We start from the raw sequence: 27,929 nt of genomic DNA on the forward strand, positions 1-27,929 counted from the left end.
CATATGTTATACTCAACCCATTAAAGTATCCTTTAAAATCTCAGAAAGTCTGTTAAATTGCTTTGGAAGTGTTGGAAGTACATCAGATAATACTCTCCCTCTGGGGTATAGATAGAGTTCCCACACACACAGTTTTCCCCCTCTAGAGGGTTCAGCATTATTTTAACCTCTAATGGGCTATAATCGGGGTTTTCAATATTTTATGATCATTTAGGCCCTCATTACGAGGCTAGTGATCATCAGACTGTCAGCCTCGCTGTGGCGGACTTACCGCCGCATACCCAGTGGTAAAGACAGCTGCATTACAAGTTGTTGGGTTTGGCAGAAGCCAAACTGCCACAACGCCGTGGGCCTGCCAGTGTGGTCAGACCGACGCTGCTAGCAGTGAGCTCCTCCAGCCCCACGGCAGGCCTCTGCCTGCCGGCCGGATTACAAGGCTGCAGACTGCCAGGCTTTCAGTGGTGGTCACACACCCAGCAAGAGGAATCCCCATTCCTTTCGCTGGAACACACATGCACACACGTCCCCACACCTCCATGCACCTCCCCACCCATCCACACACCTCTATGCACCCCCGTCCACACACTTACACACACATTCCCACCCAACCGCACATATCCATACAAACACCCACACCCGCTCTCACACTAAGATACACACAGCCCCCTCTCCGCAATCATTCACACCTGTATCCCCTCCGCATTCATGCACACCCCCACCCACTCCATGCACGCATACATTCACACACTCCCCCTCCGCATACGCACATTTGCACACAGACACCCCCACTCACTCGCAGACTTCCACACAGATACCCCGACTCAGTCGCAGACTTGCACACATTCATCCCAATACACACACCTACTCAATCGCACCCCGACACCCCCCTCCCCTTCGCATACATGCACCCCCCCAACCGCACGCATACATCCAGACACCCCTACTCATTCTCACAAACATGCACTCAGACACCCCCATTCGCACACATACACGCACTCAGACACCCCTATTCGCACACATACATGCACACACCACACACTTGCACCCAACACTCCTCCCTCCCTTTTAGACTTACATTTTCTGGCTAACTGGTCATCTGGGAGGGGATGGGTCCTGGCAGTTTTGCACCGCCAGCACGACCACACCAGCAAGACCACCAAGCCGTATTACGTCTCATATTACGGCAAGTGGAGTCTTGCTGGCATGGTGGTGATTTAACCGCCTCTTCAACTCCATTGACCAGGCGGGTGGATTCGGACTTCTGCCCATAAATGGGCGGAAGTCCAACCACAACTCCAGCACTGGCGGTTTGTTGGCTGATGCAGCTTTGGTGGTCTTTGGAAAGGACCACTGAAGTCGTAATGAGGGCCTTAGTGTATATCTCACTTTCCGATATTTTAGAAAATTGAGTTTTCTTAATCTCAAAAGTTTCTGCAAGATTTGAAAAGGAATTTATATGACTCCCCTCCAAAATATCTCCTACCCTTGAAATACCTATGTTATCCCAGGATTAGAATCCCATTAACGTCACAACCTGCTTAAGCCAGGTCTTATGGCAATTTGCTGAACGTTTCCCACCTTTTACTCCTGAAAGGGACACAGAGGTTAGGAGGGAAATCTATGGATTGATGTGTAATTTGCAGTAATTGCTACAAAATGTAAATTAATACAGTGTTTATATCTTGAGTAAATGAGCCTTCATGTCCAAAAACCCTTTAACTGATTCTTCCAAATATGCGATTTTAACAAACAAAATGTGGCAGTGTTAGGATTGTGTTCCCAGATTTTCCGTTTCATATTCGCTTCCATGTTTTGGAGAAATAATGTTGTTCTACCATTTAATGTTTTAGTGGCAGAAGATGGACCCTCCTGTGTGAGGGGTTGGGCTTAGTGATTCAATGATTTGAGTCTTTGCTAGTTTTATAGTAACCCGCTGCTCACATTATACTTGACAAGAAGGGCATGGAAAGCCATGCCGAGGTCAGTCATGAAGTGACTCCTTCTGATGATGGCTGCACCTATCATTTACTACAAAACTGAATGAACTTTCTTTATCGTGTCTGACATTTTACTTATTTCTTACAGACGACTTTGCAGAAGAGGAGGAGGTGCAGTCCTTCGGCTACAAGAGGTTTGGTGAGTAAAACATCTTACTGAGGTTTTACGAAAGGCACGTTTTACCAGGCTCACTTGCGCTACAAGTAAAAACATTTCATCAGTCTAAATATAAGCTAACACAGAACTTAAAAACACAGTGCACGTTCAGCGCGCGGCAATGACAAGTATAAAGGCATAGCTCACCTTTAAAAAAAGGGTGTAATTTCTTATTTTCTAAGACAAATCTGGCAAATGTATTTTAAACTAAAGACTGTTTTTCTTCTGTCTTCCTGTCATTAATCCAGAGTGCTTTAATGATGCACACATGGGTGTGTTTCGTTTTACCTAATCTTTTCCATGGTGTCAGTGCCTAATTAATCTTGCCCCATACTAAAGAAGCAGCCTGATTTCTCAGAAATTTAAACATTGACAAAAAGCTGAATATTCCATAGTCCTGGGCCTTGCATTTAATATAAACGAGGTAAAAATGCTTTTGTTTTCCATTTCTGTAAACAGTCGGTTATGTTGTCAAAGCCGTACACCATCGTGCTCGGATAGAGCGAGATGAAGGCGTGTACAGGGCCAGTCAGGTCACCTCAGCATTACGTCAGAGGAAGGCTCCAAACACAATTAGTGATTACCTCAGCGTTACACTGTGAGGTAGCAGACATTGGAGTATTGCAGTGCGTCCTCCCTTTACATGGACTAGACATTCAGTGTGAAGGAGCATTTTTCTCTTCATTCTAAACTTCTATTATTTTCTCCTTTTTTATGACAAAGCACAAAGGGAATATATTGCTATTAGTAGACAAAATGGCACAAGGCGAGTTCTCACAATGGTAATCTCGTCCTTAATACTTCACTACAATGGCAATTAAAATTTTGGTGAAATGAGCCCAAACAGACCACTTACCATTTAGTGTGTGCAAAAGGCCGCTTTTATTGGAACAGGTGCATATCACAATTTAGTCCTTGGCATCCTGCCTTACAAAACTATGCACCTCACTATACAAAACAACATCTGTTTAACACCTGCCCCTGCCCCTAAAACAACACCCTCCCCTTTTACCTTGCAAACTAACCAATGTCCAACCACCTTCTGTGATTCAAAACACTTGAACTTCCCTGCTTAACTTTGAACTCATGCCTATTCGTAAGTGCCAAGTTCCTTTCTAAATAACCCTAATCCCTGCCCTCATTCTGTTTCTGATTTGTTGCGCCCTCTCTTAGGGCCTGGTCCCCCTCTGTAAACTCCACTGACCTTCTGTAAAGGCCCCTTCAACCTTCCGGGCATCCACCCCACTGTACCTGCTCCAAGCGACACCTGTACATCTTTGCCCTGCGCACCTGCTCCTACAAACACAGCCCTGCCACCACTAACCTCCTCCAATACTATTCCTGAGGGTGGGAGGGTTGGGGGCTAAAACAAATTCACTCCCAAATCCTAGACATGGCTGCCACTGTGTGCTCTCACATAAAATGGTGGCTAGCCCCACAAAATGGCAGCTATATATCCCTTGGGCTTCATCCTATAATGGATGTAGCCCAAACGCAGCCCAGTTGTCCGGCTGTGCTTCCTCCCCCATATGTGCCTGGGGGACAGACTACTTGGCGGCACCTGTCCCCCAAAGCCCTATTGGGTGAAATGAGCCCAGACAGACCACTTACCATTTAGTGTGTGCAAAAGGCCGCTTTATCGGAACAGGTGCATATCACAATTCAGCCCTTGGCATCCTGCCTTGCAAAACTATGTACCTCACTATACAAAACAACATCTGCTTAACACCTACCCCTTTTACCTTACAAACTAACCAATGTCCAACTACCTCCTGTTATTCAAAACACATGAATTTCCCTGGCAGCCCGTCGAATTGGAAGGTGTAACAAAAATAAATCATCTAAATAGTGCGTGACTTCTGTATGACGTGTGTTAAATGTGAATAGCCACTCCAAAAAGGAACTGAAATGCTTAAACAAGGCACAAGATATTGCAGAGCCCACAGGAAGGGCTTTATCCACATACCACTTGCCATCAAACTGCGTGCCTAACAACTGTAAATCCTCCGGGTGCACTGGGAGCCACCTAAAAGTAGACTTGATATTGCATTTTGCCATTAGTGCCCCATTCCCTGAATGCTCAACCAGTGCCATCGCTATGTCCACTGATGAATATGACACACTGGACACCTCATTTGGGGTAAAGTCATTGATAAATTGGCCTGCTTCCCACAATAGATGCTGTATCAACCTAAACTGTCCAAGTTCTTTTTTCGGTACCACTCCAATGGGCGAAATCATGAGCTGGTCCATTGGCCAGTCCTTGAAAGCTCCTGCCATCCTACCCTTAGCTATCTCTTTTGCCAACTTTTCCCTTACTACCTGAGGATGCGCCCTTACAGACTTCAAAGTCTCAGCACAGTGCCTCTGTCTGGGACCCTTGTACCCCAAACAAAAACCCTACGTAAAACCTTCAATCAACTGAGCAGCTTCCTCTCGCTTAGGGTAAAACTGCAACCAGTATCTTAGCCTGTCTATCTTAACCGGTGTACAAGCCTTTCCCTCCAGAGCCCTGGCCCTTTCCCCCCTTGAACGCCCCTGGACCTCCTGCTGCCATCCCTGCGCACCCTGCGGCTCAGTCCCCTGCTGATGCCTGGTCGCGATTGCCCCATCCCCGGGTTGCCGTAGCCCTGCACCAAGGTGTGTCTGCTCCCACACTTGGAGCATTCATGTCGTAGCTTGCAGTACTCCCTCGTGCACAGTCCCTTATTAAAGTCCCAGCATGCCCCTGATATTTCTTACTGTACCCACCCATCCTGACCCCACCCTGCCCCGGGTGGGATGCTGCTGAAAGGGCTTGTACTGTTTCGGGAGGCCACTGGCCATAAACTGTCTTGACAAACTTTGCTGTGCCCATAGTCTGCTGCCATAGATCAGTATCAATTTCTCCCCATTTGCCTCTGGGTCCGCTGTCATCCTGGCTCGAAACTCCTCATCATACAAGGCCCATGTATTGCCCCCAAAGGAGAGCTGTGCTTTCCTAATAACGTCCATATATTTTAGCAAGGCCAAGCTTTTCTCTGGATGTTTTTTGCAATATACACTTGCGTATATAAGAAAAGCTGATGTCCAATTTCTTTTGTTACTGGCACCCATGGGCATTTAGCCAACTCAAATTCCTCTACGTTTGAACCCTTCTTTGCCCTTACCTCCCTGTGGAGTAACTTCAGTACTTCCACATACTTACCTTTACATATTTTTTCTGTCATGGCAGGCATCAAGTGTGCCCCCAAAGATTTCATCACCCCCATGTATGGGAGCTTTTTTATCTTCAACTTCTTGCTTTCCTTCCAGTCTAATCTCTGCTCAGTACCCTCACTCCCCCCGTCCTCACCGTTTGTACCTCCCACCCACACATCCACCTGCCCCCCAGCCTGTGCTGTCCATGTCTGCATTCGGGTGCTCTCTTCCTCCCCCTTGGTATCCGGCCCCACTCCTGTGTCTCTGACATACATCCCGTGCCTAAGTTGTAGCTCATCCATGCTTCCCCCACATCCGACATCACTCATCGTGTATGCACCCTTTCCAGTCTGGCCCGTCTTACCTGGCGTCAAGGTCGGTGCCCGCACTGAAGCCTGCCCCCTTGCCAGTGTTCTTGCTGACGTCCGCTCTGTCATTGCCTGCTGGTGCTTCACTTTGCCCTGGGACAAAGAACATTTGCGCCACCCGCGCCCTCCCTCCTGCTCTCCCCACGTATCACTGTCACCTTCTATTATTTCCCCTTCCTCTGGGCTATCTTCTAAATAGTCCAGTTCCATGTCATCACCTTCACTCCCTTGTGCGACCCTTATGGATTTGTTTGTGGGCACCGCCTCCCCCGTGGCCTCGCCCATGCACCTGGTACCACTCGCACAAACCTCCTCTTGTGACTTCTCCCCCACCTCTCGAAGGGTAAGGCCCCACATCTCCATGATAACCTGGACACCATCTTTCTTGCCCCTGAGTCCTGCGCCACTGTCCTTGCTCATCGCGCTGACAGAGCGGGCCCACTCTTGACCGGTCATTCCCCCAGCTCAGCTGTCAACAACAAGGGGTGCTCACCTCCAGATCCCACAATGCTACCCTGCTGGTCTCCTAGCACCAAGCAGGCCCTTCCTGTCAGGGTTGGCGAGCCGACCCATGCTTTCCCGACTCCACACAACTCCGCCTCTTTTGTACCTGCATGAATGATTGTGAGACCAGTGTGGAGCCTTGCATCTCCCCCACCTGCCAAGAGCAACCCCCCCATATCTGCTGTTGCCCCTCCCTCCCTGTGCCCGATGCCCCTGCTGATCTGTTTCTGGAGTATTTTGGTGGCTACCTACTGCTCAGTTCTAAGCCCCCCTTTTCCTCATCCTCACTCCGCAGGAGCGCCCCCACATGCATTGCCATCGACGATGTCACCCCACTTGTCCCCTCACCCCGAAAACCCTTCCCCAGGATCCTCCTCCCTGTCCCTCCCACTGGGCCCCACTCTGCTCTCTCCCAGATCCCACCCCTCACCTGCCTTCCACACTTCACCCCCTTCCTCCAAACCCTCCGCCTACCCCAAGCTATCCAGGCTCTGCCATCGAAAACCAATTCGTCCTCTTGCCCCTCCGCCTCCCCATTGTGTTCCTAACTGACACCACCCCTGCGCCCTCCCTGCTCCTCCAAGCCTGGCCTTCTTATGGCCAGGGCCCTCCTCCCCATTCCTGCTGTGCCTCAGGGCCTGTGGCACTGCCACTTATCTCCCTAGGCCCTTGGTGCCTCTCCTTCCCTCCCAATGACAGAAATCCAGCCCCCGTCTGCCCCGTTGCCGCAGATCTCCTCTCACCTCCCCCCTTTTCTCATGCTCATCCCCCTCGCCGCTTATGCCCGTGGCCCCTCACTGTCCCCTCTCCCCTCCCTACTCCCTGTCCCTGCCGCTCTGTGCACACGCGGGCGGCCCAACCCCTCACCTTCTCATGCTGCTCAGGCCTCCGAGCACGGGCCACAAGTACGCGATGACCGCAGCTGCCACCCTGCTTGACACATGGCTTGCCGGGCAAGGCTGCGCCACTTCACCCACCACAAGGTACATGTGGCTGGCTTCTGCCAGCAGCCACATGGCCGCCCGCACTTTCTCCTCAGCTGACTCCATGCTACTCTGCACTGGAGACATGCTGCAACAATTGCTGCCCAAAATTTTTCCCCAGTTATAGACATGTGCTATAAAAACATCCCTCAGATATCCTAGGCAGGGCTGTCACCGTGTGCTCTCACACAAAATGGTGGCTAGCCCAGCAAAATGGCAGCTATATATCCCTTGGGCAACATCCTATAATGGATGTAGCCCAAACGCAGCACAGTTGTCCGGTTGTGCTTCCTCCCCCCAATGCCCCCAGGGGACAGACTGCCTGGCGACACCTGTCCCCCAAAGCCCTATTCTTGCTCTTTGTCTTAGTTAAAATGATTTTATAAAAAATGTCAAACCTATACTCTAATGGCTCGTGGCAAACCTGTACTATACTGAAATAAACACATTAATTATGGTTAATCTTCATTACTGCAAGCCCCAGTCCTCCCCATTCCATTCCTAACACTGTTAGGTTGGCATTGGCTGGAGAATATATTGAAATCCTACAAGCATCTATTGTTGTACACTGTTGCTTGGCGCTGTTTCTTTTGTTGTCTTACAGATGCTTTCATAATGACTTGGGCTGAACCCTGGCAGAGCTTAGAGCATCCTCTGCCTCGGATCTTGTTGTCAGCAATGAGTGAGTCTGAATTTGCATCAGGGATAGGCCTGCGTACCAAAAGCTGCTTCTAAACATCTTGTGTTCTCTTCTTGATCAAGTTACGGCATTACATTTCGTGCTTTAATGCTTTTGGGATTGTGTGTGTGCCCTGGCCAGAAGCAAGACAAGGAAGTGAGAAGAGGGAGCTATTGAAGCATTATATACATTTGTATTTCTGCATTCATGCTGCAAAGGCAAGTGACTTCCAGGTATTAAGGATTTCCTATACTCCCCATTTGGGTACAAGCCAATTCGCTTTCCTCACGTGCCAAATTGGTGGGATGATTTTTGTGAAGCCACAGTACTTATGCACCAGACTCATTTAATGTATTTATATTAAATAATCACTAATTAAAAGCAAACTTGAACCTGTGTAGCTAGAAGTGAAGACATCAAAATATGAAGACAACTCTTGATAAGCATCCACTGTCACTGTACCCTGTTTTTAAAGGATCATCCTTTGGTAATTAAGATCCCAATAGAAAACCTTCAGCCCTAACTCTGAATCATTTCTGTTTACGAGTGTTGACAACGTTCATCAGGATACCTAGAACAGGGGTCTCCAACCTTTTTTGTAGTGAAAGCTACTTCGGATCAGTGAAAATCATTGTGGCATACTGAAAACTAAACAATTTTCGCATTGTCACCAGACGTCCCCATTCCCAGCTTCATTGACCTTAAGTCTAATGTCCATAAAGCCAGACACTATGGTTTGAATAAAATACTTTGACTATGGGCAGTATGGCATGTTTGTCATATGTGTCAGTGAGAGTGTGGTCTTTGAGGATGTATGGACATCTGTACAAATGAATGGGGTATATGTATATGGGTGACTGGAGTCTGTGTCTTATGTAGTTGTGGCACAGGACATAGCTTTTGCCATATGTGCCACCTTTACATGTATAACACAAACATACAACCATTTTTGTTAAAAATGGGAGAAATTTAAAGAACAGAAAATTGTTGTGCAAAATGTTCATAATATGGAACATTTTTCTGTACTTTAATTTTTTTCCACTAAAAAAATGATTGTATTTTTTCAGTTATAAATATAGCAAAGTGTCTGCTGGCAACTGGGAGCAAGAGGCCTGCTTATTGTAAATGTGACACTTTGAAATGTGAGAAAATCAAAATGAAGAGTTAATTTAATGGTTATGGTAACCTTTCATTTTCTATTATTTCTACCATTTAAAAGCATTCAGAAACATCATTTTATACCCACCCTCTAATACTGGGTTGACGAGGACTTTTATTTGGGTGTTAAATGCCTCAGTTTTCACCTCTGTACCCCAGCCCCAGCCTGGGTCATAAATCTGACTGAGCACTGCTCACTATCAGACCCTGCTCTCTGCAGCCTGATTACAGTAATGTAACATAAAATAAACACAGCCATCCCTTAACTTTAAAAGTAAAATGTGACACTGTGCTTATTTAAAAATGAACTTAAGGCTGTGAGGTGTCTGGGAGCTCCTGGCAGCTTGTGATTGACTGGTTGGAGACATCTGAACTAGAACATATTTGGCCAAAACTCAATTGACCTATCCTAAATGTAAACCTAGACTGTCAGATTTACAAAATGCTTTGAACAAAATCTCTATAAGCCTCAATTTAGCCAAAGAAGTTAGAATGAAAAGCATACATATGCAAGCCATTGGACAGCAGAAGAAAACAGGTGAAAGCCTGAGGCCACCCATCACCATCAGAGGGTGTATACTGCATACATACTCTAACCATATAACTCAACCTACATACAGTGGTTGGTGAATTCAAACCCCTGGTCATGCAAGTTACCCAGTGTTCATTTTCAGTCAGTATTGACGTTGTATACATTATATCCTGCTGCAGTCCCATCTGCACCTGTATGTATTCCACCCAACTGAGGGTATTTTCCCTATCATTGTAAAGCTCGCTGGTACACAATACTGGGTCGAGTCAGACAAGTAAAGAACAGCAAATCTACAGCCACTTCCTTTAAATAGCCAGGGTGTTAGCTGTATCAGATTTCAGCCGCGTCCAGTATGTTGCCTGTGACCTCAGCTTGGTCGGTTCTGGTTAGTGCCTCAGTATTTCTGCTGCTAAACTTTGGAATCTAGTCTTTGCAGTTAGCTCAATGACTACTATTGTTGGGCTTATTGTTTACCAACGTTCGAGACATGGAAGGAGGGCTTTCTTTGAGAAGATTCAGAGATCCAGACCATTTATAGTATTCTGGTTTTCCACATAAATGTGAGAGTGGTTTCACAAATCTGACTTAAACTAGGCCATTGTTTTAGATTGTTGGCAGTCTCGGTTGTTTTCTCTGTTCTACACAAAAGAGACACATTAAGAATGCTTTGTAGTTGTTTTAGGTTACTGAAATAAACTATTTTGAAAATGTAATTTAATTAAGCCTGTTTTTGTAGATATTTTAAGCTACTATAATAAACTAATTTGAAAATTGAATTTAATAAACCGAATTAATTTTAAGAATGTAATTTGATAAACTATATAAAAACTTATTTTGAGCCAGAGGGATATTTTGAGGAAAATCAATGTGAAGCACAAATTTGCAAAATATGCACACATCCTCATGTTTCTAAATGCCATCTGCATATACGGCTATCACATTGCATTTGTATAGCCAGTAACAATTACTATCACTTTCACTGTTCATGTAAGCAGTAAGGTAATTTTTGACAGTTAAATAGTTTAGGGTTCGATTGACACTATGTATTGCACATCCAAATACGTATAGGTGCTCAGAAAGGATCCTGTTTCCCACACGAGCAATCGCTGGACATAAGGGCCTGCATATGGAACTTACTTCATGGTAAATAAACGAGCATGGCAGATATTCCACAGTTTTAAAAACTGTCCTGAGTATGGGAATATTAGTCTCCTAGAGGAAGTATTGGGCGGAGGACATTGAAAAGATCGTCAATTATCACGAAGTCTTAACTTTGTGTTTAGTCACAAACCTTCCCAAAGATTTGACACACCCACAAAGTATGGTTACATACCATGAAAAAAGCTTAAGCATATGCTTACATTGAATGTGAAAGGCACACAAAGACCCCTATAATTACTGGGGAGTGGACCTAGGGATCTCTTCCTTAGTTAAATTATTTTCTAGATGGAGGAAAAAAGTTGAACCTGCATTTGTGCATCTCTGGACGTGTTGCATTCCTGATTTGTGCACAAACCCCCATTTGTTTCAAAACTGGGATTAACTGAGAACACAACTGTAGGAAGAACATTAGGATGCTGCATTTTGTATTTATAACAGTTTTGTGAACTGGCTTCCCTGATAGGGAACCTTATGTATAGAAATGGTCTTGGAAAGTGCGCCCCAAGCACAACCTTTACCGTGGTGCATAAATATTCTTATCAGTGGTATTTTATGTGCTCTTAGTTTCTTTCTTGATATCTCAGAAATTATTTGTATCATGGTAGAACGATTTTTATGCAAAATCACTGGGCGCAAGGGAAGGGTCAGAGTAATTAATGTATTTCTTTATTTCGGATTAGTACAAATCCATAAAAACACAAAGAAACGCTAAATATCAAAACATTAAAACCACAGAAAATTCATAATTAATAACTCACTGGTAAATTCAAATACACATATATAAACACCTTTAATATCTTATAAAAAAATGATAAAAAGAGAAAGATATAAAAAGGTGGACCCTAATGGTCCATAATGGAATGATAATAATCCACAACAAGTATAATTGATCAGGTAAAAGGACAAGTTTAAAAACTGAAAAAGGGCAAATGTCTAAAAACAGTCCGTTCTAGAAGTAAGAAGGCAGGTAAAATAATCGATCCCCGTATCTAGAACCACTCTAGCGTCTCCAAGGGAACCTGCCAAAAACAAGCCACATCATGACATATTATGGGAGACAGCAACATTTGTAAATAAAGCAACTCAGGTTTTACCTGGCTAAAACCTTTCCCCCTTAACAAAGGTGGTATATACACCGCTGTCTCAAACTGCAATAGTGACCACAAAAAAAGATAAAGTGCATTGTGTTCTGTATGGGAAAGTTATCACAAGAACATGATTCTGATTATCCTCGTTGTGATGAATATGAGGTTCTGCCAGGAGCCAATGTAAAAGGATTAATCTTAACCTTGTTAGTTAAAAACGCCAATGAGGAATTCACAAAATAAAGGTAAGGCTCGATACCTAGATCTGTCTTCCGAAGTATATATGATCTAACCATAGATTTTTGCATCTCCTTGCCCTCTCTCTCAGAATTAACTTGTTTCATAAATTGCTGGTTAATCCAAAATACATATTTTCCCATAATTTGTTTGTGATCTTAAACAAAAAGCAGAACAACCCAGCTTCTGTAGAGAATCTTTAATATAACGTCACCACGGGATACTGAGGCTTTCATCCAGGCCAAGGCATTCTCTAATTATGGCCTGGTTTAGTTCCAAATCAGGATTTGACTAAACTTTAAACTAGCTGAATACAGAGGCAAGGGCCAATTTATCAAAAGATCAAAAGCGTAATCCTTGCCCTGGTTCTTGTGGGCAACAAATGTAGAAGCAGACTGTGGGAGACAAAGCAGTCTTCTTGCGAAGGCATTCTCCACTCTCTGAATCCCACCACAGTCCTTAATAACCGCATAGCCCACTACCATAGCTCACTATTGCCAGACACTTGGCGACATAGACTTTCGTTATAGCCTGTACCTGTTTGTCACCCAACCCGACGGTAAAATCAAATAGCGAGGACACTGCCCTATCAAGCAAGTTCATCTTTACCCTTCTTTTGGAGAGGGGGGTGGAGCAAGAACCTCGCTTATCAAAGATAATCCCTAGATATGGGGAAGTAGAGACCCTCGTCACCCACTGCCCTCCCCCCCAAAAAAATGTATGGGGCTTGTTTAATTCCTGATTACCATAGTATGAGACTTGTAGTAATTAATCTCTATGTCACAGGAAGAAATAAAATCAGTGAAGGAGTCGAGACGTTTTTGGAGCCCCACTGCAGTTCTAGTAAGCAAGACAGTATCGTCTGCACACACTAAAACTGGTATCATCTGTGACCCAACATGGGGAATATTCTTGGTGGCAGTACATAGCACTGGGCACAAGTTATTTATATATAAAGTAAACAGCAGGGAGGGCCAGGGTACAACCCTGCCTCACCTCTATATGAATTTTTATTGGAGCCGTTAGGGACCCATCATGATTATATCTGACCACTGCTGTAAGGTCCTGATGAAGATCTGGAAAGAAGTTAACAATGCTAACGTCCAAACCCTTGTCAATTAACATAGACCATAACTTGGCTCTGTTAACCTGGTCAAACGCTGATGACAAGTCCATGAATGCCAGGTATAACCATTCACTTTCGGCCACTGTATGTTTGCCTGCTAACAAGTGCAGGTTCAGGGATTGGGTCTGGGTACCCCTACCCAGCCTGAACCCATATTGACAACAGGAGATCACTTTCCTTTGATCTAACCAATCTATTAACCCGGCCAAAATCACCCTACCCAAAACCTTAACAAATGAGTCAATTAGTGAAATTGGTCTATAACATCTTGGTTAGTAATCGAACATCGCCAAGTGGAGAGAGGGCCTGCTCAACAGGGTCATACTCTCCACTGGGCTACCATAAATTATGAAGAAATGCTTCACCCGCTCATCTGCTGGAACAGTGCTCTCTATTATCCAGCTTAACTCTCCTGAAAAAAGGGGCAATTAATAATCTCCCAAAACCTTGCACTGTTATTCAAATTAAGAGGGTTCGCCAAATCCTCCCAGGCTTGTTCCCTAATCTATTTTTTACAGCTTGTTCCCTAATCTCTTCATACTCCTTCCGCCTACTTGCAGTCAGGCACCTATCCCTGGTAGCATCCTTAAGCGCCAGGGCTTTGGAACAATCAGAATTAAACCATCTCTCGTCTGGGGATGGGGACTGCCTCACCTTGACCCTGAGGTTACTATTGACCTGCCTACAGATATTACAACAGGCCTCCAGAATCTCTCCATCACCCCCCTTGTCATTCACTCACAGATCAAAAGATGAATCACATATATTACACAAGGTATCTAGAAATAAATCTTCAGGGACAATACTCCATTGTAATCTGCTTCCCTGATTGTGTGGGATAATCTCTTTGTTTGAGGGACCTCTCACCGCTGATCTGACCTCTCGGGTACCCCATTAAAAAAAGAGCCAACTGGTTGTGGTCACTAAATACTGACCACTGCACTTCAAAGCTATGGACAAACTGCACCAAAAAGGCAGAGACAAATATAAAGTCAATATTTGTGTTCGCCCATCTGCCTTTAAAGGTTGGGATTTTTAGCCCTTCCATTCCCTCACTAGTATATGCCAGATTAAAGTCTGTCAAAATCTCGTCCAAAAAAAACTGCCCTTAACAAAATGCTCAAAACGGTTACCCTGTTCAAGGTCACCTACTAAGGTTTGCTCAATTCTATGACAATTTATGGAAAAAAGATGTAAGTTAAAATCACCCAAAAGAATGATAAAATACAGAACTTCGTTCTTCCCTTCTAAGAACTGTAAGGCAGAGCGTAAAGTGGCTAAATGCTAAGTGGAAGATGCCCGCTCACATGAATTATAGAGGTTTACCAGACAAATGCTTGGGAGACCCTTAAAATCTTATTTGACCACCTGCAAGTGCCTGGCATCAAACAAAATCTGAGACGGGGTACACCTTAAACTGAGAGATATCAACAGGAACATGCCTCCCCTTGCTCTACCAAACTGAGTTGGTTCTGATACAACCGAGAAAACGACATACCCATCTGGACAAATATTAGACTCTACTTCCCATGTCTCCTGTAGGGCCATAATATCAAAGTCTTTGATTTTCCCTATCCAGGCCTGATCCTCTCTCTTGTTGCTCAATCCCACTATATTCCAACTACAAATTTTCATGAGGGCTAATTGATTATTCTGATCCTCAGCTAAAGGTATAACCCCATACTGAGAAGAGCCACTAAAAGTCATACTCTGTCAGTCGTTGCATTCAAGGTCCCCCAGTGGTTGAAACCTGTTTCTAAGTTCCAGTGGTACTAAAGTCCCCTTATTATGGGGAACTAGACTTCCCCCAGTATAATGCTGCACATTTTTATACACCTTTGACATTTGCCCCGTGACCCAGTCGGAGGACTTCAATATCTGACCTCCCCCTCTCTGCTGAACAGGTTGGCTGACTAAAGTTCAGAACAATATAGACTCCCTCAATCTTTTTTTCCCAGCCCACTCATTTGGCCATAATAATATTCTCACAGTCATAGTCCGGCATACTCCCCTTCCATGGACACCAAAGTCTGGCCTTCCGCATAAGTTCGTATGTGGATTCATCTGCCCATGGACTCAAAGGAGGAACATGCGTCAGAATGAGCACAAAGAGGGTGGAAGCCAGAGGAAGATGTAACCTAAAAGTTGAGGCTCAACGTGTATTATGGGCTGGACTCACCAAGGTCTCAGTTCCAAATCCACAGCTACTGGTGACCCTCACTGCGGAAGATACTGACAAAAACTGCTGTTCCCTTGGGGAAACCTGGCAATTGGTCTCCACCAAGCTAGGGTATGCTGACTCTTGTCTGGCCTGCAACATTCTCTTTGCCGTGAGTGGGAGGCTTGTCTCCAACTTTATGCAAGGCTGACTGTCTTGTTGGGTGAGAGTCTCCTGGAACGCCCCCCTGTCCCTCTGAGCAGCTCTCCCTGGCCATGGGCCCAGACATGTTTATAGTGCCAGGGTGTATTACCTCCCTTCTAGGTGACCGACAAAGAGATTGATGAAGTAACTCCATGTGTGACTCAGTTGAATCCAAACGGGCTCTAATAGGATCTAAGTGAGTTTCAATGATCACCTCAAGCCATTTGGAAATTTCCTTTAGGTTGGTAGCCCCAAGGGTAGGGGAGACTACCTCTTGTAAGCCCTGTTGCCACTAACTAAGACTTCTTCCCCCACCACATGTCCCCTGTTTCTTCCGCTTGGGTGCTGGTTCAGCCAGGGATGAAACATTCTCCAACTGGGGAGGGCTCCTATTGAGTGTGGAACTAAACAATTATGATACGCCACTGAAGGCAAGATGAGGCTGCTCCCTGCCCTGTGGGAGCCTCCACATCATAGGAACCAATTAGCCCAGAGCAGCCTCTCCCTTCATCTGAACTGTCCCCCTGTGCAAGGGAAAACCTCCTTTCAGCCAGATTAGTTTTTTTCAACACTACCCCAATAACACACTCCAACATGGTGTCAATACTAGTGGGCTTACGAGGGACAGCTGGGCTTCCAAACACTTTGCGCTTACCCATAATGAGTGTCAATAGGGATAAGAAGAGAGTTTCTCACCAAGTTCCTCCACCAGCCTTGGAGAGTCCTGAACTTCAGAGTCAGAGCAGTCGCCCAGCCCAGCCTCATCTGGCTGTTGATGGGTGCAGGTGGGCCTACTCTTAGCCCAGTCTGTGGCGGGACATGCCCCAAGCACGGCCTGCGCATCTGGTTTGAAATTATGCTTTAATGAGCATCGGACCCCCCCGCAGTCATCAGCAGGAAGGTTTAGGCTGGGGAATGTAGTCCTACCCCGGCCAGTAGCTTAGGTCCGTCCTGCACAGTGGTTTTCAATTGTGCTTTAATGTGTGTCAGGCAGCCCCCTGCAGTCATCAGCAGCAAGGTGTAGGCTGGGGGGATGCTGTCCCACCCCAGCCAGTAGCTTAGGTCCGTACCGCGCAACAGGTTTGCAGTCATGCTTTAATGCGCATCAGGTGGCCGCCCACAGTCGTCAGCATCAAGGTATAGGCTGGGAGATGAAGTCCCACCCTATCCGGTAGCTTAGGTCCGTCCTGTGCAGCAGGTTTTAGGTCACACTTTAATGCTTGTCAGGCAGCCCACCGCAGTTGTCAGCAGCAATGTGTAGACTGGGGGATGTAGTCCAACTCCAGCTGGTAGCTTAGGACCGTCCCGTGCAGTGGATTTGCAATTTTGCGTTAATGCGCATTAGGCGGCCCCCAGAGTCAGCAATAGCAAGGTGTAAGCTGGGGGATGTAGCCCCACCACAGTCAGTAGCTTAGGTCCACCCTGTGCAGTGGGTTTGAAATCGCGCTTTAATGCACGTCAGGCGGCCCCCACAGTCAGCAGCAGCAAGTTGTAGGCTGCGGGATGTAGCCCCACCCCAGTTGGTAGCTTAGGTCCACTCTGTGCAGTGGGTTTGCAATTGTGCTTTAATCCGTGTCAGGCAGCTCCTGCAGTCGTTAGCAGCAAGGTGTAGATTAGGATGTAGTCTCACCCCAGCCGGTAGTTTACATCCATCCCACGCCGTGGGTTTGCAATTGCGCTTTAATGCGCATCAGGCGGCCCCGCAGTCAGCAGCAGCAAGGTGTAGGCTGAGGGATGTAACCCCACCCCAGCCAGTAGCTTAGGTCCGTCCTGTGCAGTGGGTTTGCAATTGCGCTTTAATGCGCATCAGACTGCCCCCACAGTCAGCAGCAGCAAGTTTTAGGCCCCAACCAGTCTATAGCTTAGGTCAGCCTTGCGCAGAGGGTTTGCAGTCGTGCTTTATTGCACATCAGGCGACCACACAGTCAGCAGCAGCAATTGTGGACTGGGGGATGTAGCCCCAACCCAGTCGGTAGCTTAGGTCCGCCTCGCGCAGTGGGTTTGCAAGGGACACAATGGGGGCAACATAGTTTTGATGGACAAAGAGGACAACATTAAGGAGATTAATCGACAACTCTCCGACACTTCAGCATATTGTAGATGAGTATCATCATGATAGGGACTTTGGCCCTCCCCACATATTGGGAGCCAGGAGTACATGTTTTGATTGGGCAGAAGTTGTGTGCTTCCACAGAAGTGAATTTTCCTCCACACAGCTGTGATCATTTTGTTAATTTTTCCAGGTGCCACATTTTGATCTTTCAGGGACACACACATGACATTGCAATGCTATTAAAATATCTTAGATAACTAGATTATTTATAGCATTTCTCTCACACCTGGAAGGAGGGCAATCACTAACCTACATGTTTTTTTAGGTCTGGCTTGACAGTGCATGCATAAGCCAGACTTAATGGCATTGTCAATGCTTCTTTCCATTAAAAGGGTTAGGAAAGTGCTACAGTAATGTACAATAGATATGCTAAATGATCAAGTTGCAATGCACAAGGGGGCTACACTAAAATAGAGGTCGTGATTGCAGTGGATGCACCATTTTCTTAAACTGAGGAAAAGAGGGAAAATGATGCAGTAAAGCCAAGCGCTGGATGTATTCTAACAAATATGAACAACAGTATCCAGACAAAATATTTAAGCAAAGATATGAGCTCCTCGTGGATGATTGATCAGTTTCAGAAAACCCAGCGAGTCCATCTTGTGAATTAGTTTGTGTGTTCTAAGCCTACACATGACCATCCCCTAAACTGATTTTAAGACCCGTACCAACATTGATGTGAGATATTAACTCAAAATCAATGTTTCGAACAGAACTAAGGGCCAGATGTATCATTCTTTCCAATAGCGATTACCAAAGTGCTATTTTTTGTGAATCGCAATTAAATAATTACTATTGGAATGTATGAAACTCCAGGAGTTTTATACAGCGATTTGCAAGGGCTCGCAAATGGACGTACCTCATTAATATTCATGAGGTAGGTCGCAATTTGCGACCCATTGCAAATGGCTACAATCACAGGATGGGATGGGGCCCTGCTGGGGTCAGCAGACCACCAGGTCTGTGATTGCTTTTAAATAAAGCAATTTTTTTTAATGCATCCCTTTTTCCTTAAAGGAAAAGAGGATATGTTTAAAAAAAGAAAAATTAAAAGATTTCTTTTCATTTTTTTTTTTAAGAGTCTGCCTGCTCTTAATAAATATTTTCGCATGCATTCACAAAGGGGAAGGGGTTCCCATCACTAATCATACCTTGTCAGATGTTTGATACTAGGGCTTACAGTGTGGCGCCAGAATCTCATGGTAGAAGACGGCTAGAGGGCCTGACACAACACAGAGCTGATTTTGTGGGGACCTTGCCCATATGATGGAAGGTTCTCCAGCCAGCCCTTTCTGCAGAGACAGCATGCCTGGCACCGATGGGCATTGACTGGCACTGGCACTGGCCTACATCGTAATGACTCTTTACACCTGACCTCTTTATGCATCCTTAAAAAATGCTCTAGACGGGCTAAAGGCAGTATAGAGTGATCCCACCGAACAGTTCTGACAAAATGTTAGTACAATGCAGATCTTTATTAAATGTCCAGTTGCTTAAGCTTTACTCTGGTGAGAAATCAGACTGGCTGGCCAGTTGCTTAAGCTTTACTTTGGTGAGAGACCAGACTGGGCTTTTAGACAGGTACAATAGTGATTTTTGTGGGTTTTAGTCTTGATTATCGCAGAAGTAATATTAAGTGGCACATAGTCGTGAGCGAAATGTCTAAAACCACAGTATCAAGGAAGTAAATGCACAGAGGGAATTATAGATTTTCTATTCTTAACTCCATATCTATGCATCTTAAAGATATATTTAGCGTAGAGGTACGTAAATGTGGAGTAAAGAATAGAAAATCTATACATACATACATACATACATAGATACCTGTCTATATTGTGGTCCTTGGTATTCTGGTCATGATATTGTGAACACTCAATATGCTTGCCGTGATGTTCTGGAACAGCACCATCTTTATGTAACCCCTGGCATCAGCTTTCAGTAGGATTCTTAAATCTTGATAGTGATCAAAGCTGCTAGCCTGCAGAATCAATGCCATGTTGCCCCTATAAGGCTACGTCATAAATGAAATCAGTGGAAACACAAGTACACAAAGACAAACAATATTGCAAAAAGACAACTATATTCCAGGGGATACAAACACAGGAACCTGTGCAGAAATGTGTGCTGTCCGATAGATATCAAGATACGGTTTTATAATGTGATCAATTTTGAAACATAAATATTGACCTCTAACAAGTGTTACCTAAGATCAGTTTACCTATGGTCCAGTTTGGTGGCACGACTAAAGCATATCATGTTAGCAGAGAGGGGATTAAGGTTTGAATACAATGATGAGCCAGGGAAGTCAAATGTGGAAAAAGACATGCAGAACTGAGCATTGCCATCTACTGAGGCAAACGCTCCCCGGATCGTCTTGAACCCTGGGTAAATACTAAAGTTTCAAGAATAACCTTTCTATTTTTGTAACGGAATTCCCCCCAGTAGGTGTCTGTGTGGGTTTAGGAAGGTTACACTTGTATAAACATTTGTAATACAGTTTATAACAGGGCATTCAGAGACAGACCCATGAGAGCTTGATTCATACCAGATTTTCTTTATATCCACAAAGAGAAAATTTGCATACCATTAGTTAAATTGGAACTCATTTGGATAGTTAGTGGTTATCTTGAAAATCTTTGCATGGATTGAACCTCTGAGACCTACTTTTCAGAATATTCTCATGGGATAGGTTTAAATCCATTGAATGTAAACAGGAATGAACTACACAGTCAGTGGTTATTCTACAAATGTGGCATTGATCTCACCTTTGTGACTGAACATTGAACGCCCCTACACACGAATTACCCTGAAACCTGGATATCTACTCTCAATATCAATAATGATAATTACTGGACTAAATGCAGAGCATATTGATTGTTCCAGGCTGCCCTTCTGCTTAATCTGTCATCTTAGGTTATTGAACTTGCCCACATGAGAGAGTACTCCACCATCGTATTCTAGACATAGCAAAGTGCACAACGTATGTGAGTATAGTCTTTGAATCCTTCTGCTCTTCTCGTCATCAATCAATGATGAATGACGCTGGAGTGAATGGGCTATGTAATGCAGATTGAGCTGAATGTATGAGGTGAAGGTATATCTTCTGCACTGTCAATGATTTAAGTGCTGCCAATACACAATCAATAAGGGCATTGGGAATGCATTGGGAGAAGGTTTCTCTTTTTGAGGTGGCACTGTGCCTGAGGTGAGAGCTTACCTCCTGCTCTCTCCCTTCAGATCAATTGTGTTCTACTTAACTTGCCACTGAGTTTTAATACTTTTTTTAAAATGTCACTTTGTGGTATTTGGGAGTAGGATTAGTACTAATTTGGGGAGCCTGAAACCCAGCTACTAAACATAGACAGGGAGAGATACAGTGGTATACCAAAACTAGGAGTTCAGATACCATATGACCAGCCCTTCCTGGTAGCGATATTACATTTCTATGCTGGCTACAAGAAAAGGTCTGGAAACTTTCTTCATTTACTTTGTAGCAAGAAGAACGCTGACCCAGTGCTAGGGAAATGCCGACCACATTGTTTCTGTCACTGTTCTGCACTGGATGATTGGTTTCTTTAGTGGTTTTAATATCATGACAGCAGTTGTTGGCCATTGCAGATAGGATGCACTTATGCTCAACATCAAACGCCTAAGAAACTTCATTTATCATCATTGGGTGCACAGGGCTGTCTCTGTTTGTGGCCACGGAGGGCTATAGTTAAGTGTGTATATATCACAGTAAGTGAGTAAGCGAGTGAGTGAGCGATCGAGTGGGGGAGTGATTGAGTGAGTGAGGGTGTGAGCCAGCCAGCCAATAGGTGAGTGAGGGAGTGAGTGAGTGAAGCACAGATTGAGTGAGTTAATGAGGCAGTGAGCAAACACTAACCTACATGTGGGTGGGGGAGTACGATTGAGAGGGTATGTGTGTGAGTGATCCAGTAAGATGGTAAGTTAGAGTGTGAGTTCTTAACCAATAGTACCTTTCTAACATATTGTACTCTCTTGTGATGTATAACTAGGGAGAAATGTCCAAATTGCACATAAGAGGAAGCTCTGAAAGAGTGCATTTCACAAATCAGGAAATCGACCTGACTAACAATCATGGCGTGTTTGTGTATCTGCTTAAGCAAACATATGATAGAAATATTACAATATTTACAGTCTGTGTATTCAGTTGCATCGTGCATGATACAACTGGTGTTCTTAAATCAATATATATAAACCTTAGTGCTCAGTTTTTGTGTGATTGCTGATGAAGGAGCAAGCATTTGAAACTGTACTTGAACTAGTCGCACAACTGTAGAACTGCCAGGCTGACATGAGCAAATGAACCCTTCGAAGAACAAGACATGGAAATCTAAGAGGTGTCTCACCCTAAATAATTAGGCCAATCACAAACCTTTGGTGTAGCTGGAAAAGGCCTGCTCTCTTTAAAAAACCATTATGTACGTGTGCGTGTGTGTTTGTGTGTGTGTGTGTGTTTGTTATTGTAAAATAATGCATGTGCACAAACAGCACTCGTTCAAACATCAAGTAGGTAGCATAGGGCAGTGGTTCCCAACCTGTGGTCCGGGGACCCCCAGGGGTCCGTGACACATTCCCAGGGGGTCCGCAGGCCTGAGCTGGCAGGAAGACACCTCTCCAGCTGGGGCCTCTCAGAAACACGAGCATATTTTTCTATTCATTACTTTATTTATGCAGCAGTTTAAAAAGCACTGCAAATTCATCCACCAGCTTTCATGCAAAAAATAAAAGCATCAAGAGAACTCATGTGATTAATGTTCCTGCAGGAGAGAGATGGGAGGTTTGACTAGTGGCAGTTTTGACTCATCTAAGGTAGCACAGAGGGTTAACGTGCCTGCTGCAAAGAACGTATATTGTGCAAAGAACAGCATTTTATGTGCATAGCACAGTGGGTTACTGCTTTTGTGACAGATTATTTTGTCACTGTGCATTTCATAAATTACACTCGTAATGTAGCACAGTGAGCTATGAACTGCGGTCAAAGAGCTTCATGCAACCTGCATGGCAGGAATGAGAAAGTTGTGTTTATACCCAGACTTTCATTATCCTAATGCTTGTAAAAAAATCTTTGCTTGCATAGACATACATTCTTATTATTAAAGTCAACGCTAACCACAGTGTTATGTTCTGAATCCCGAGTTTGCACGTCTCCAAACCAAGCACGCTTAGAAAATGCCTACCAGTATAGATGACATGTGAATCCTACACTTTGTAGTCCACTGTAAAGCGCTCCGACACCCTACAGTGTTATGAGAGGTGCTATTAAACAAATGAATTACATGTGACAGAGACGTTATGGAGAGAAGAAGAGGCCCTTATGTTTTTACTTCCTTTCCCCACCACATTTATAGGTGAAAAAGCTTCTCTGATCCTATGTACCTAAAAATAGAAACAAATGGCTTGGAAAATGTAGAATCTGACCTGAGGATTCTGCTTCCCTAAATAAAACCAAACATTGAAAAGTTAGTCATTGAGATGCAGTGTCGACCTTCCCAATAAAATCTTTCGATTTTTTTGTGCATATTTTCAAAATAAAATAATTAGATCTTTAGTAATTTGAGTATTTGTTTGGTGTGTTCTGGTTTGTGTATTTTTTGCGAATTACTATTTTAATTCTTGAAATTTAAATTGTACAAATTGCTTGGGGGTCCCCGGCTTTCAACAGTGATTCAGTGGGGGTCCTCGGGAGTCAAAAGGTTGGGAACCCCTGGCATAAGGGGAAAGAGTAAAGGCTGGAACATCAAATTCACCTCATTGACACGTACAGTATTTGCAGCAATCATCAGCAGAATCAGTATGTCTGGGTTGTAAAATGCTGAACTATTCACTTTGGCGATGCTTTTTTACAGTTGCATTTGCGTGCATACATCAATATGTATGCTCTTGCATGGCTTGCAGTCTTCTATGACGTGTTGTGATGCACATGTGATCATTATTCATGCACTGGCATTGTTGTGACACAGGCATCCATGGTGGACAGCCATTTTAGACCGGGAAATTAAAAGTTAAAAAGGTAAAACAAGTCACTCAAAGCTATTTTGGCCCTAGGAGCATCTCAGAGCAGAGGAAGAGGGGATGATCCAATAAGCTCCCGGTAGCACTTTGCATATTCCTGGCCTTTGGAAAGATAAAAATATATATAAAAAATATACCGGGTGAAGTGTGGAAAAGAGTGGATAAAGAACATGTGGAGGAGGATAGAAGAAGGAGAGCTAGGAAACACCTCCACTTCCCTGGAGTACTTAAAACATATTTTTTTTAAATCACAAGTCTCCTTAAGTATGCACTGAAATTTTACAATTCATCCAGCCAGAACACTGTGAGACCGAAATGCTCTTGGGTGTGGCAAACACAAGAATAGAGAGCAAAGCTATCCAATCAGGAAGAGACAATTGAGATAGACAACAACCATCAAATCAAGGGAGTAGCCACAAAACTAAAATACCCCTACTTCGAAATAAAACACTAACACTGAATAAGAGAAACAGTAAGCCCAACACTTCCAAGATTAGTTTTGTTCAGCTGTACATCCTTTGATCTATTAATTCATCATCCCATGCTTCCTTCCATTCATTTTCACATCCTCCACCCCATTCTTTCATTATTCCAACAGTCCATTGGCTTTCTTCCATCCATTGGTCCAAGCATTCATTCATCCAACCTTTCATTTATCCATCCACCCTTTCACCATTCTAACCACCTATTCATGCATCCTTTCATCATTCCTTCCAATAAATGGCCATTCCCTTTACACATAGATCATCCAACCATTCACTTTTCCATGCATTTGTGCTAACAGCCTTTCACCACACCTTACTTCCACCCATCCATTCTTTCACCCATCCAGCCAACCTTTCAATAATTGAGATGTACTTCAGAGAATGAGAACCTAATGTTTTTTGTTTTTTCTTTCTATGCATTTTACCTTGGCATATTTGGGTGATGATCTGCTGCGGCTAAAAGAACAGGCCACCTTGGTTCATTAGCATCCCTTTTATAGTGTAGACAAGGGTCAGATGGTGGCAGAGCAATTTACATAAAGGTGGTTCTGCCACAGTGGTGTAAGACCATAAAAGTGTTTGTGATAAAGTTACGAATTTTGCACATCACTAAGTAAAAAAAAAAACATAGTGTCAGAAACGTAATTTAAATGGGAGCACCAAAACTCCGGGGAAAAACAATTGTTGCAGTAAAATTGTCGACAGCTTTGTATTAACAATCTAATTACTAGACATTAGGTATAGTTACATCTGTTAAATATTCTACTGTAAGGCAAGACGAAACGTTGGTTAGAGGAATGACTTGAACCTATGTTTGCAGATCAAGTATATCCATTGGTATTGCAGTTTCCAGCTCCACCTGCATGAATGCTACAGCTTTACATCTTGGCTGATTGTCTGAGAACATCATCAAGTATTTTGTCTTCTCACACCTGGATACTGATATCTCTGGCTTAAACCTGGAGTTACCTAGATCCTCCTTGGTGACTTTGAAACCCATGCAGCATTCTTCCATCTGGCTTTCGTTGGCGGCCCAGCGGGTTGCCACATAAGTTCTATCCTGTGCACCCTTCACAGGCTCCCTGTGCACCTAGATGTGGGGTTACGATGGCCTATTTATAGGACAAGGATACTCATCTGGACAAGCTTGCCTCTTTGGCATAAAAGCCTGTTGTTTCAGGACAACTGGGAAATTGATCAACTTCCAAATCCTTGTTTTCGCAAATGGAAGACCATGGAACAGTTTTCATTATTGCCACTAAAATCAGCAGATATTCCCCACTGCATCCTTAGCTCTTCTTAGCTTTATCTACTGAGTAGACAGCAGTTCTTCAAATCCTCATTTGATGGAAAAGCAGGTTGCGTTCTGGAAGCTAAGCTGTGGTCCACACTACTACTTTACCCTTAAACTATTACTTCTCATATAAACCTTAGGAAAACACTAAAGGCTTTGTTTTCCTCCTTGTAACTCCTTTCTCTGTTCCATCTCCTACACTTAGCATTAAGAGAATTTCAGGTGTACGAACATGCTACAAATTCTGTAAACAACAGACTGCTTTTTTATTGGTGAAGCAAATACTCTGATTTCTCTTACTACTGCCTCCATTTTCGTAAACAGGTAACAGGTTCAATCACATGTCCTTGTTTGCCCTGTAAATGCACAGTAATTTCACTGTGTTGCTACTTACAACTGCATTTGTTAAATGTTCTGTGAGCGCTTGCACAGCGCATGGCGAGTCATTGCAGAGCAAAGTGGTGCATTGAGGATCAATTTGTGTGCGCAAAGACTATTTTGTGCCAAACGTTGACTTGAGTGCGATGCCGAACTCGACCCCCCTGATAATCTATGCAAAAGGGGCTCAACAAGAAAAAACATTGCAAATACTTAGGTTTTCAAACAAAGCCATATCTATTAAAATATCATATCCTTGCTGTGTGTGAAATCTTAACACCACATGACAAGGCTCAAAAAGGTCAAACGGAATACTGCATAGTATTTTTACATCTATATTACAAGTTACACAGAATTGCAAATTGTATGCAGTTTACCTTTGGGCAGGGAGGGTGTACCTCTAACACAGATCTCATTCAGGGTAGTGCTGCATCAATATTTGCATGGTAGCACAACACCTAGCGCCTATTCTAGCATCCAGCTAAGATGCTTTTCTTTTAGCACACGCGGCCGAGGACATCAAAATGTTCTCCAAAATTCAGCAGAGCGCCGCTGTTTTTCATGCAGCGCTGCTCGACTGTTAGTTAGTCTGGGTCTTTTTGTTTGTAATGTGCGCATAGACGTTAGTTTGCATAGTTTGGTTACAGAGATTTAGTGTTCATTCTATTTTTGATGCTGTAGAGATGTGTTGATATTAAATACTTTGCAAAGATCAGTTTACCTATATGGCACTTTCGTCCGTACCCTTCAACAAAATGTTCCTGTTTCTTTGACTGGAGAATATATACAGGACCAGATTATACCACATGACATTATGCATGAGGTTGATTTAAATGTTTGTGAGGCACCAAACTATAAGCATTTTCTGGAGTCATAAGTGCATTTCTTAATTGCTGCATTTTGCAATTTGGAGTTCACTTATTTGTGAAACTGACCCAGTGGGTGCAGTATTGCAGTATATGTTTTATTCCACCTTCACCAAGTCATGAGTTCAAATAGTAAAATCGAGAGTGAGCTTTTGTTCATAAATGTAGCTCCCAATGCTACTGGGGCCGGATTAGCAATAGTACCCCATCCACCTGGCAGTCAGGACTCCACAAACCTTGTTTTCTACCCCTTTTCATCACACGAGTAGAGCAGAATAGCCTGTAAGTCAGTACTGGTTTAAAACAAAATGTGGCCCCTTTGTGCGAGCGAGAGTCAGGTAGTAGCTTGAAGCAGTGAATTTGTCTGACGATTGGCACCGGCTCACAGAGAGACAGATTGTCCAGAGCTCACAAAGTAACAGCCCTGGTAACAGAGGTCTGACACATTCAGGTGCCCCCCATTAGTGATGCTCTTATGCATCAGCTGCTAAGGGAGGCCTGGGCCTTTAGGCTTCAGCTCTACAGAGCCTGAGGCTACACTGTAATCAGGCTGTCACCTCACCCTTTCCCATCTCCTCCTCCTCATATGGTGGGAACGGCTCCGGAGGAGTCCTGCTGACCTCCACCACACTCTGACGAGTTGGGAGAGGGTGGGGTTTAGAAAGCAAGAGTCTGAAAGCTGGAGCCTGCAAAGACTCCATCTTCTAGGTTCCTTCTTCAACACCAGAGGCAGGAGGGAGTTGTGTGTCTGAGCGTGTGAGACTATTTGTGTGCTTGTGTGAGTAAGTGTAGCTGTGAGGAGGAGGGAGTGACAATGAGTGTAACTGGCTGAGAATGACTGAGAGTGATTGAGAATAAGTGAGACTGAGGGCCTGATTCACAAAGGTAAGCTTACACTTTTGCATAAGTGTATGATTGTTTGCTATTCACAAAGGGATTCACAACTATTATCTTTATGAGTGAGGAGTCTCTGCACATAAACAGACGTATCTTTTTGTGAATGGACACCGCATTTGTAAAGATGTTAGTTGTAAATCCCTTTGTGAATAGCAAACAATCCTAAACTTACACAAACGTGTGTTTACCTTTGTGAATCAGGCCCTGAATGAGAATGAGAGACTGAGACTGGGAGAGTGAGTAAGAGTGAGAGTCGGTAAGTATGAATGAGTGAGAATGACTGAGGCAATGTGAGAGAGTGTGAGGGAGTATGGAAGAGTGAGAATGA

At 44.1% G+C, this 27,929-nt stretch overlaps 1 protein-coding gene across 1 annotated transcript in view; it reads left to right on the plus strand.

Annotated features, from left to right (window-relative positions):
- The window catches only part of COLEC12 (collectin subfamily member 12), a 422,420-nt gene that overhangs the window by 42,522 nt on the left and 351,969 nt on the right, over nucleotides 1-27,929 (plus strand). Inside the window, exon 2 of the mRNA XM_069219987.1 lies at nucleotides 2,086-2,136. Coding sequence (XP_069076088.1) covers nucleotides 2,086-2,136 — 51 coding nt within the window. The remainder of the gene's footprint in view (nucleotides 1-2,085; nucleotides 2,137-27,929) is intronic.

The sequence above is a fragment of the Pleurodeles waltl genome, chromosome 2_2 (assembly GCF_031143425.1).
Source record: "Pleurodeles waltl isolate 20211129_DDA chromosome 2_2, aPleWal1.hap1.20221129, whole genome shotgun sequence".
Taxonomy (NCBI): Eukaryota; Metazoa; Chordata; class Amphibia; order Caudata; family Salamandridae; genus Pleurodeles; species Pleurodeles waltl.